The sequence below is a fragment of the Podarcis muralis genome, chromosome 4, assembly GCF_964188315.1.
Source record: "Podarcis muralis chromosome 4, rPodMur119.hap1.1, whole genome shotgun sequence".
Taxonomy (NCBI): domain Eukaryota; kingdom Metazoa; phylum Chordata; class Lepidosauria; order Squamata; family Lacertidae; genus Podarcis; species Podarcis muralis.
In genome coordinates this window covers 98,330,369-98,342,640 of record NC_135658.1, presented here as the reverse complement: position 1 = coordinate 98,342,640, position 12,272 = coordinate 98,330,369, and the positions used below count along the sequence as shown (strand labels likewise).

At 40.7% G+C, this 12,272-nt stretch overlaps 1 protein-coding gene across 3 annotated transcripts in view; it reads left to right on the top strand.

Moving 5' to 3' along the window:
- PIBF1 (progesterone immunomodulatory binding factor 1) overlaps positions 1–12,272 on the top strand; it is an 88,884-nt gene that overhangs the window by 311 nt on the left and 76,301 nt on the right. For 2 of the 3 annotated variants that reach the window (XM_028728377.2, XM_028728375.2), the window contains exons 2-8: positions 1,357–1,652; positions 1,923–2,023; positions 2,657–2,855; positions 4,313–4,432; positions 9,302–9,435; positions 9,956–10,064; positions 11,701–11,882. In XM_028728377.2, coding sequence (XP_028584210.2) covers positions 1,401–1,652; positions 1,923–2,023; positions 2,657–2,855; positions 4,313–4,432; positions 9,302–9,435; positions 9,956–10,064; positions 11,701–11,882 — 1,097 coding nt within the window. In that variant the 5' untranslated portion in view covers positions 1,357–1,400. Of the gene's footprint in view, positions 1–840; positions 887–1,356; positions 1,653–1,922; positions 2,024–2,656; positions 2,856–4,312; positions 4,433–9,301; positions 9,436–9,955; positions 10,065–11,700; positions 11,883–12,272 lie in introns of all 3 variants that reach the window. The other variant, XM_077927778.1, reaches the window with a different exon arrangement.

Below are 12,272 nucleotides of genomic sequence, written 5' to 3'. Positions count from 1 at the left end.
GGGGGAGGGGGGCATAGGGCCTTGAAACCAGCCATTTGCCAAAACCCCTCTGGCAGAAAGAGAAGGCGGCTAGGAGCAGCCTTTCTCAACCTGTGGGTCCCCAGATGTGGTTGGACTACAACTCCCATCACCCCTAGCTAGCAGGGCCGGAGGTCAGGGATTATGGGAGTTGTAGTCCAACAACAACAATGGGATGCGGGTGGCACTGTGGGTTAAACCAGTGTTCCCCAACCTTGGGCCTCCAGCTGTTTTTGGACTACAATTCCCATCATCCTTGACCACTGGTCTTGCTAGCGAGGGATGATGGGAGTTGTAGTCCAAAAACAGCTGGAGGCCCAAGGTTGGGGAACACGGGGTTAAACCACAGAACCTAGGGCTTGCCAATCAGAAGGTCAGTGGTTTGAATCCCTGTAACGGGGTGAGCTCCCGTTGCTTAGTCCCAGCTCCTGCCAACCTAGCAGTTCGAAAGCACATCAAAGTGCAAGTAGATAAATAGGTACCGCTCTGGCGGGAAGGTAAATGGCGTTTCCGTGCGCTGCTCTGGTTCACCAGAAGTGGCTTAGTCATGCTGACCACATGACCCGGAAACTGTACGCCGGCTCCCTCGGCCAGTAAAGCAAGATGAGCACCACAATCCCAGAGTCGGCCACGACTGGACCTAATGGTCAGGGGTCCCTTTACCTTTACCTTTACCTTTAGTCCAACAACATCTAGGGACCCACAGGTTGAGAACTGCTGCAAGCAGCTGCTTACTAAGGAACTGCTGAGGAATGTGGATAAAAATAAAAATGGGAGGAGAACCTGCATTTATTTAATTTGTATATCTCCCTTCATCTGAAGATGTCAGGGCAGGTCAGGATCAGAGCACCTGTCTGTTAACCAGAAGGTTGGTTGTTTAAGCTGTGGGAACGATTCCTGCATTGCAGAGCGCTGGGCTAGATGACCTTCCAACTCTATGATTCTGTTATTCTTACTGAGTGTTCTGAATGTGTCGACTTCTTTTGAATGCCCCGCCTGTTTTACATTGCATATCCGCAACACTGTTCCTATGGTCTTTCGATTGCTGTTGTTGGCAAACCGGTGAATATTTGAGTTGGGCATTGTGGATAGCTGCATGGTAGTACATCATGCAACGTACTGGTGTTGTTAAAAACATGAGAACTGTTGGCTTAATGTTTTATTTCTGATGAGATAGGTTTATGAATAATAGCTGCTATGTGCCAGCATAGAGTTCTTGGCCTTGTATAGAATTTATACACTTGACATGTTTCAGATGTAGCACAGGATAGGATGAATTCTTCTGTAAAAATCCTCCTACTTTCCACCATTTGCTTCTTCTGTTTTTTCTTCCCCAAGTTACTTGAACTGCAAGTAGAAAGTCTTTGGGCGCTGTCGGGAAAATGTCACGGAAAAGCTCCAGAGAATCCAAAAAAGTTAATGTTTCCAGCTCCTTGGAATTGGAAGATATAAGCTTGGAGACGACAGTACCCACTGATGATATTTCTTCCTCAGAAGATCGGGAAGGTCCGGTCAAAATTACTAGGCAGCTGATTGAGAGGAAGGAGCTGCTTCATAATGTGCAGTTGCTGAAAATAGAACTTTCCCAGAAGAACTTGATGTTAGACAACTTGAAGGTGGAATACCTGACTAAAGTATGATCTAATTCTTACATGTTTTAGGGTTGCAAAAAGCAAAGTTATTATTGGGAGATATAGTAATATGTTCTTGGTTTCCTTTTAAAGTAGGCGGAGTTTTGGGACATACTGTACTAAAAAACTGAGGGTGGGTTTTGTGGGGTGGAAGGTGGGGTAGGTAAATATTCATAATATGTATTGTTGGAAAGATACTACCCTCAATTTTATATAATTCTGGGCCTCAATTAAATTCTCGTTTCTTTTCTGCTGCCTGATTATCTGTTTTAGATTGAAGAACTGGAAGAAAAGCTTAATGATGCTCTCCATGAGAAACAGCTGCTATCTTTACGACTAGATAACCAGTTGGCCTTACAGCAAGAAGATGCTCGGTATGAGAAGGAAGAATTCAGAATCACTGTATTCAAAATACAAAAGTGGGGCCTAAATCATAATTGACGGTTAAATATTTCTGCAAATTTTGTGTTACGCTATGCATTTGTGTTTCAGATCTTTGAGCGCAGACATAATGCCAAACCATGGTTGATTTTTGTAAATAAATGGCTAGTTCTTCAGGTCTGTGTGCTCCCACCTGCTCCTCCTGCATGTAGAGATTTTCTCCTCCACATTCCTCAGTTTGAAGAAGATCAGAATTTTGTTCAACTCATAATATGAATTTGTGCTTGCCCCGAAAATGAGGCTTGGAAGCAATGGTGAAACTCTTCATTTCCAATCCTAGTTTGCAGAGTGAGCACAATCCACAGTTTACTGGTTTGAGCAAACCATGGTTTGCTTTAAACCTGGAAAAGATGGAGGAAATTGCTTGGAGACAAGGCAGCTTCTGAGTCAATTTTCATGCATGTAACCCTAAACTATAGTTTGGCATTTCTGAACTACCCCTTTATTCTTACATAGATTCACTGTACAGTCACTGAAACACTGAATTCAAAGGAAATGAAACGTCGTGTTTCTAGGATAAATTTATTTGGGTAAATCACAAATAATTTATTGATGTGTTTTCTTAGAAAACATCAAGAACTAATGAAACAGGAAATGGAAACCATCTTGCTGCGCCAGAAACAGCTAGAAAAGAATAACCATCAGTTGAGAGAGCGGTCCGGAGATATTCGCCGCAGCTTGCGTGACCTTGAATTGACTGATGAGTGCTACACCAAACTCAAATCTCTTTCAGAAGATGAACTTTCAATTCCTGAATATGTATCTGTAAGTACTTGTGCCCCATCAGAAGTATAAATCTATCACTGCTAGAGATAATGGAGATAACTGTTAGGACAAGAAAATGAATAAATGATGCAAACTTCTATGCCTATTGTGGGTGGGAGGAATGAACTTCAGGGATCACTGTATAAATGTCAGCAGGTTCTGGAAAAATGTGATGATGGATGGAATGTGAAGTTGAATGTTTCCATTTAAAAAAAAACACCCAGGGCAGAATCCGGTGTTGTGCAAATGCACTTCTGCTCCTGCAAAACAACTTCACTTTCCTCTTGTCCTCTTACATGCCCCCCCCCCCCCGCCGGAACCCTCCCAAGAGGAAGGTGAAGTCCTCTTGGCGTGAGTGAAAGTTCGTGGGCAGCATTGGATACAACCTGTAATTTCTTAGCATCTGCTCTTCTAGCAATGACATGGTTTTCACTACTTAATAATGGCTTTCACTGGTATTCATAATATGCCAGTCTACAACCTTTTTCAGCTTGAGGGCAGCCTTCCAGAAGAGACTTGTTTGTGGTGGGCAGTGCCAGAGGCAAAAGTATGGTAGGCTAGCTTTACACACACACACACACACACACACACACACACACACACACACACTACTTAGGCACCAAGAACCATTTTCAGAGTTCAGAGATGCTCTCAGCCAGGAAAAAAGCATTTGGGGTGTGATCTGGGGCCACTGAAAGGTGTGATCTGTGGAGAGGGAGTGTAATTTAGGGTTTCAAGAGCCAGACAGTGAGGACCAGAAGGCCACATTTGACCCTTTGACCTAAGGTTCCCCATCTCTTGTCCAAATAACACATTCTGTGTTTTTGCTTAATTTACAAGGTAGCATCCAATCTGCATTGTTGATCTTGTGTCCCTTCTTTTCAGTAAGCACAGCAGTAAATAGACACAGCGTATAATATATTTTCACACCCAAGATCTCATGATGAAACATGGGAGCTGAAATATTGCCTCTGAACTTTGGGCCACCTAATTAATTATCATCTCATGATAGACACCTATTATCAGTGGGTAGATGTAAGAAGGGCCTGAAATTCATTCTAGCTTTTGTCATTTTGTCTCTTGATAAAATATCGTAATGGAATTCTAAGGGTATATGTTTTAAGTTAATCTAGGAGTCCCTGGTTTAAGAAAATGTTTTTAGGATCTCAATTCTGAGGCCTTGATAAGAATAGAATAGAAATGCTTTATTGTGCATTTTTATACTTAATAAAAGCATTTAGAAGTTTGAAGGTAAATTTACCAGTATTAATTGTGTGGTTGTATAGTGCTTAGCGTATTTTAAATGTGTACTTTATTTTATTCATGCAGATTAAAAACATTGTTTGCCGAAAAGCTCGCAATTGAAATGAAGTCAAGGTGAAGAAGGAAGTGGGTATAAAATATTAATTCTTTTACACTGAAGAGTAATAATTATGTTTATGCTTCATGCATTTCAGATTATATTTTACGAAGCAGTACATCCTTTAAAAAAGGAGCTAAATGAACTACAGGTAAAGAAGGATGCAGCATCTGAAGAACTGAATGATTATAAATCTCAGTTGAAACACTTGATGGAGGTTTGTATGCCATTTGTTTAAAAAAACAAACCTATTTTGTTCTGAAGCAGAAATAGCAACATGTTCAGTGGGATTTACTGCCAGCTAAGACTGCAGTCTTAACTGTGCTTACCTGGGAGTTAGCCCCATTGAATTCAGTAGGATTTACTTGTGAGCGAACGTGGCTAGGATTGTACTTTTTGTGTGTATAAGACTGGAGGCTTAATCTCCTGGGCTTGTCTTGCAGTATAAACCTGGCTCTGTTGGTCTGTTTTTCCCAGTGGGTGTTACAGGTTTAAAATGCCTGATGCAGCTCATTTCAGGGAGAGCTTCCCAGGTACTAGAGCAAAGGTGAGCATTTAGTAGAATGGCTGCTCTCTCTTTCATGAACCTAATGATATCTTTATAGTGCATTAAGGTATCTTCCTGGAAAACATTTAGTAAAAAAGAAATACTGACCAAGCAATAAGATGCCATTTGGGCCAGTTGTTCAAAATGCAGGTTGTGAACTTTAAAGTTATACAGAATTCTTCTTCAAGTTAGATGCTCATGGAAAATTAAAAATAGATATTTCTTTACCAGTACATGGTAGTATGCTGTGTTTAGTTTCAAGATGGAGAAAATGAGTTGTTTGTTAAAGCAAGCTCAGCGGTCAAGTTTCAGGTCACACAAAGCCCTTTTGCACTAAAATGGGATCATAAATGGTTTCATGAGGATTACAACAAACTGAAACTCCCTAGATTTCAACATTGTCTCAACAACTGTTTCTAAGTGTTGGGTGACAATGGCTGTACTTTATTCTACTTAAAGTGTAATAAGCACTTTCGTGAGCCAATGAATACATTGTACAAACACAGACAATGACAAATGACAACATGAAATTCCAAAGCAACTCATAACTTGCTGCAGACTTCTGATCTGTGTCTAAGAGGAATCTCCAATAAATAAAATGTCTTGAGAGACAGATGCAGCAATTATTAAATGTGAACATTTCCTATTTCTTACCACTTGGTGTCAGTATCAACTCAGCAGTAAACAATCCCTGGAGATTAAAGAAATTGATACCTGAGAATGCTAATCAGAGAAAGTAGAGGGTAGTGAGCATTTGAGTGTTTGGGTTTCTCTGGCAAGAGAATACAAATGAAATCAATCAGCTTTCACAGTGATGAGAATTAGGACCAATTCCCAAAGTATTCTTTGCTCTAGCCAAGCACGCCCTCCTAAAATATATTTTCTTAGATATGTATCTGTTAAAAAAATGTACTAAACCAGGTTGATCTCTTCAGTGTTTTTTCTTCTTTGGGGCTCATACATAACCTGAAAGAAGAAACCTGAATATTGAAAATAAGACAGTTTTAAGTCTGGCTCTCTGGTAACTAGAAAAAAGGATTCTAGAAGTATTTGAGGAGAAAGTTTATTTTAACCTGTATTTTAATAGGTATAGCTGATCCCCAGAAGAAAAGTGATACCCAAAACACATTGGGGCGATTATGCTTCATTCTTTATTTTCTTGGGGTTATTGAACCTCTAAGCAAGGCCTTAGAGCATCTTCCTATGAAGAAAGGCTGAGTTGGGAACACAGTAGGCTTGTAAAAGTGTAAATGGCTGAAGAGAAGAGGAGGGATTTCTCTCTCTAATTCTCATCTAAGTTGAATTGCAGGGGGTTCAGTTCCGATAAATATATTATTTGTACATACAGACACACACTTAGCACTACTTCAGAATAGACTCTCTTGTCTATAATCTCATTATCCTTAAAGGAACTCCTGTGAAACTATCAGAAAAACTGTAAGGGTCTTTCATGTATTGCAAGCCTGTCACAGTTGTTCAAACTTGTTGTGACTAGCCAGTTTTGCAGCACTTAGATTTGGAGAACCTTGCCTTATAAGGGAAATGAAAAAGAAGTATAAAACAACTAGTTTTTCAGGGCTTAATAAATCCACCTGCTTTAGTAGTGATTCATCTACCTCGACAGGTGGAAAATTGTATACTTAGCTATAAGCGTAAATAGCGTGTTGTGACACCAGTGGATTTTTATTTTTTTTTAATGCTGGTTGCAGGCTTTTTAAGTTCAATACTGTCACACGCACTTGCCCCAAATCACAAAAATTTAGTCCTCTGCATTTGGCCTGTGAGACCATTTCAGCCAAGCCACACCCACCTGCCCTACAGCTGACATCGTATATGACATCAGGTGCAGGGCTAGTAAAGACTTGTCTCAGGTAAAAGAGGTGTGTGCCTGAAAAATGATCCACAAGGGGCTCCAAAAGACCTGGCGGTCAACCGATAGTCGGTCTTGCAGAATGCTCTGAAAGGGCTTTTGAGACTGTGCTCCACATGGTTGGATTTCAAACTGCCCCACGGGGTGTGGGAAGAGATAAAAGATTTAGCTATTAGCTACTACTGGTCCAATTCAATTCCCCTTCACTACCCAGAACAAGGTAAAAGAATGCATAGGGTAGCTGAACTGATGGTGATGACGGGGTGCAAGGAAAACAATACATCGAAATCTAGAGCACTCCGTGGATTTTGTACAGAGTCAACTTTTTGATATAGCTCGAGAAATTATTTTAAACCACCTTGCTGGTAGCATGGGGAGTTGTTGACATTGTGAAGATGATAGAGATATGTCTCTAAAAATTCAAGAAAAAGCACAATACTTTAAACAACTTTAGACGTTGCTAAACCGTATTCATAAGATCCGATTAATTTAAAAATGGCAAGGATGATACAAAGACAACATAAATTGATGGACGCTTCTGTAAAACAAGAAAATCCTTAATAAAAAATATTTTTTTAAAAAAATGAAAAAAATAAAATAAAGAAATTGATGGGAGCTTGTTTAACAAACCCCTGTAGCAAGTGTACAGGATCACTGTACATCCTTCCAAAGAAAGTGTTAACTGCACAGTGAAAAACTCAAGTGGTAGCGATTAGCAGAAATAACATACAACTGGATTTAGCGAAACAATGGGAAACTTATACTGATCTCTATACAGTGGTACCTCAGGATGCGAATGGGATCCGTTTTGGAGCCCCATTCGCATCCATAAGCAAATGTAACTAGCGATGGCACGTCTGTGCATGCGTGCGTCACTTTTCGACGCTTCTGCGTATGTCCATGATGTCATTTTGAGCGTCTGTGCATGCGCGAGCGGTGAAACCCAGAAGTAATGCACTCCGTTACTTCGGGGTTGCCACGGAGTGCAACTCGAATGCGCTCAACATGAAGCATATTCAACCCGAGGTATGACTGTAATGGAATGTGCCAGGCAAAAACCTGCCATTTTTCTGACGCTTTTGGCCTTTAGGTTGAAATATTTTAAAGTATTTGTGGTCTCTTTTGGTAAGGCAGGATCTGCTAGACCTGTCTTTTAATTGTTTAGCTAGTTTTTAAGGTATGCGTTGATTGTGTTCATGGTAATGTGCTTTAGCATTTCCACTTTCCTCATTTAGGATAGTAATAGATTTGTCTGCATTGGTAGATGGGCGGGGTGTAAATTATTATTATTATTATTATTATTATTATTATTACTATTATTACTATTATTATTACTATTATTATTACTATTATTATTATTGGTATGAACTCTCTGCGTGCCTGTCGTAGCTATAAAGATCTAGAAACTACATTAGCAGTAATGCTAATGGAGGTATCTTTATGGATGTTATATTTGATGCAAACTTGGTGTGGCTAGTTGTCTCCTTATTTAGACTTCCAGAAAGGACTTCTGTCTTCGTGAGAAGGTATTAGATACAGAGAAACACTGGCAGAAGGGTGTTGGTAAAAGGTGATTTCCTGCCTCCTCCCAAGGCCACAAGAACCAATAGAATGGGGCGGCTGTAGCATAGACGGCTGAGGAAGAAAGGAAATAAAAGGGGCACCCACAGATTCCCGCCCCCCATTCTTTCCACCCATTCTCCCCATCCTGCTCAGCCCCCTGTGCCACAACATATCTCATTCAGCAGGTTTGGGGGGCCGAGGGGGGAAAGCAGGAAAGTCACTTTCCACTTGCTTTTCTGCTGCCTTATCTCAAGATTGAATCCAATGTAATACACTCTTGTCTTTGTAATTAACAAAATGGTCTTTCTAACCTACCATATTTTTCGCTCTATAGGACGCACCCGACCATAGGATGCACTTTGTTTTAGAGGGGGAGAACAAGAAAAAATAAATCTCCCCCTCTCTGCTCAGTGCCCCTTCAGCGAAGCGGCAGGAGAAACGGAGCCCCTTCCATTTCTCCTCCCGCTTCGCTGAAGGGGTGCTGGGCACCTCTCCCTCTCTGCTGAAACCAGGAGAGTCTTGCTCTCCGAAGCTCCGGAGTGCAACGACACCTCTTGCTCTCCAGGCTTCAGCGAAAGCAACGTGAAGCCTCCGGAGCACAGAGGGAGCGCTCCCGCTACACTTTGGAGGCTTCGTGTTGCTATCGCTGAAGCCAAGGAGCCTGCATTCACTCCATAGGATGCACAAACATTTCCCCTTAATTTTTGGAGGGGGGAAAGTGCGTCCTATAGAGCGAAAAATACAGTATGTCTGAAGAACCAGGACTTTTTTGCAGCCAAGAACAGAGTTCCGGCACATCTTTTGTGCGTTCCGGCAAAGCTCAACAACTTTGGTTCCGGCACCTCTTTTTGTAGAAAAAAAAGCCCTGTGAAGGACCATGTATCAACTTCTGGAACCAAGTGTGGCTGTGTGTTCATGTTCTTGCACTTCATTCCCCCAACATGCCCTATGACAACCCCCTTTTTAAACTGACAGAGTTTGTAAGTCAAAGGGGGGAATTAAAAATGCCAAGGGCTGTGGCTGAACACTTTCGTGTGCGTGGTATATTTCTCTGAATCCCATCCTCTATTTTCACTTTAAATAGTGGTGTGGTGTTTGTTTTGCAGAACTATGAAGCAGAGCGAAGAAATCGGTCAGAGCTAGAAGTCAGATGCCAGCGTTTAACACTTGAACTAGCTGATACAAAGCAAATGATTCATCAAGGAGACTATAGACAAGAGAATTACGATAAAGTAAAAGGGTAAGTGTGTCTTTAGTAAAGAAAATTGTAGAAGGAGCTCTCATATTGCCTTGGATCAAAGGTAATGGGTTATATCCAATGTTGCCTGTGAATAAGGAGAATGTTCCAATAAGTATCTTGTCTTGTACTGGGGCTACTTTGAGCTAGCAAAGAAGGGTGGATGTTTGGAGACCACCAAACATGTTTGGAACTATAAAACATGAGAATGAGTGTATCAACCAGGGAGCTTTGCAGGGCTTTTGCAGATTGTTGCTGTGTTACACAAGCATGGGAAAGTGATGACACTGCATTTTGCAATGTGAAACGATATGAAAGCGCAGGGAAAACGAGATTCTTGGACTCAGCAGGGCCCAAATTAATGTACACAAGACTTACTGTAACTTAATTTGGGCTCCACTGATGAAAGAATATCTGAAGGACTGTTGATGTTAGATTTGCACAGGAAGCATAGATTACAGAAGCAGTCAAGGGTTTGAGGGGGACATTATTTTACAGTACTCTCATTTTTCCCCCCCAACAGTGAGCGTGATGCATTTGAACATGATTTTTCAGAGCTTCGAAGAAAATACGAAATATTGGAAGTATCACACAAAGCACTAACCAAAGAAAGAAATGATTTATCAAAAGAGGTGAGATCTTTATATCTAATTTGACCTTTATCCGAAACATTTATTCAAAATTTACAAAGGCCCAAATTAGAATTTTCTCCCCCCCCCCCTTTTTTTTACACTTATATTTGATATATACCTGGAGTAGTTTACTGCAGGCACCCCCAAACTCGGCCCTCCAGATTTTTTGGGACTACAACTCCCATCATCCCTCACTAACAGGGCCAGTGGTGTGGGATGATGGGAACTGTAGTCCAAAAACATCTGGATGGCTGAGTTTGGGGGTGCCTGGTCTACGGAGTTTGGATCTTTATGGTACAACAAACTGCTTGTCAATCCAGTTCATGAGCTAGGCATCCATTCTTTGCCAATCTCTTTCCAAATATTAACTGCCTGAAACTCCACCTGCCATCCTTTGGCACATAGCTTTCTTTGATTCTGCCTTTTAGGAGTATCATCTGTATTTAAACAATGTTATCATTGTTCATGATTTAGATACCTCCTTCTTTTGTCACCTCTTTGCAGTCACACTTAATAGGTTCTGTGCCTACCCAGAACCACATTTGGGAAACTCGGAGAGTGGAAGGATGTCTATCCTTCTTCTGGTATTTCTTGAATAACTGAGATTCACCAAATAGTGCAGTTTCTATAGAATGGATAAGGGAGATGCAAAGGAATCTGTTTGAATCCCATCATTTCACTGTTGAAATCTATATATCAAGTGGGGGAAGCATGTGGGCGAGGGGAAGAACAAACAGACACTCATCTGTAAAACAATAAAATTTATAAATTTTGAATGTAATTTGTATATAGGCAAATTATTTGTATATAATTTTGTGTATAAATGATACTTTTTTAGACTTGGAATGAATCATACAGTGGTACCTTGGTTTAAGAACAGCTTAGTTTATGAACAACTTGGATTAAGAACGCTGCAAACCCGGAAGTAGGTGTTTTGGTTTGTGACTTTTGCCTTGGAAGCAGAACATGTTCCGCTTCCTGTTGAGTGTGTTCCATTTGTAAATTGAGTCCCCCGCTGCTATGGGAAAGCGCGCCTTGGTTTAAGAATGCTTTGGTTTAAGAATGGACTTCCAGAACAGATTTAGTTCGTAAACCAAGGTACCACTGTATATATAAGTTACATTGTACTGCATGCAGGGATGAACAGTGTGCTGCCACAGCAAATATACCTAAAGAGCAAGGAATGAATACAGATGCAAATCTAGGTTGTTCACTTAAGAAAACTGTGTCCTTCCCCATTGCAATCAATGGGGAGATTCAGAATTGCATCTTGTTTTCTTAAACCACCCTGGAAGCTCTGTTAAATATAAATACTCACAGTGGTACTCAGCTAAGTCATACAGAGTTGAGCAATTGAAATCAGGGGGTGGTAGTCAACTAAGTTTTACTCAGAATAGACCCATTAAATTTAATTGAATAATTTAGTTGTGTTTCATTCATTTCAGAGAGTCGACTCTGGGGAAACCTTTGTTGAATACTACTCAGTGACCTTGCATCCAACAGTTTCAGTGGATCCACCCTGAGTGTGACTAACATCTATAAATCTTTTAAATAAAATAAGAAAAAACTCTAACCTGGGAGGTGGGGGTTGTACTACAGACTGCCTGGTTTTATCGTAGCTATTTTGTATTTAAAGGTTGCAGCTTTGCAGCAGTCTGTTACCTTACTGCAAAAAGATAAGGATTACCTCAACCGTCAAAACATGGAGCTTAACGTTCGCTGTGCTCATGAAGAAGATCGTCTTGAGAGGCTTCAGGTTCAGCTAGAAGATGCTAAGAAGGCCAGAGAAGAAATTTATGAGAAATATGTCACATCCAGGTACATAGTTCTGTTAATTCATTCAACAAATGATTCATTGCAGTAGACTGTTGTCGGGTTGGACAAAATAATTTACAGTAAACATAATGTTTTTGGTCAGTTGATCAGATTTCCCCAGAAACAATCAGTTGAAATCAAATTATGCTGTAGTGTTCTCAGGTTTTAGTTTCTACATACAGAAAAATCTTAAAGCAGCTGTGAGACCTTTATAAAACTTAAAACAATAATTTCCCATTATCACTACAGTGGTGCCTCGGGTTAAGTACTTAATTCGTTCCGGAGGTCCATTCTTAAACTGAAACTGTTCTCAACCTGAAGCACCACTTTAGCTGATGGGTCCTCCTGCTGCCGCCACACCGCCGGAGCCCGATTTCTGTTCTTATCCTGAAG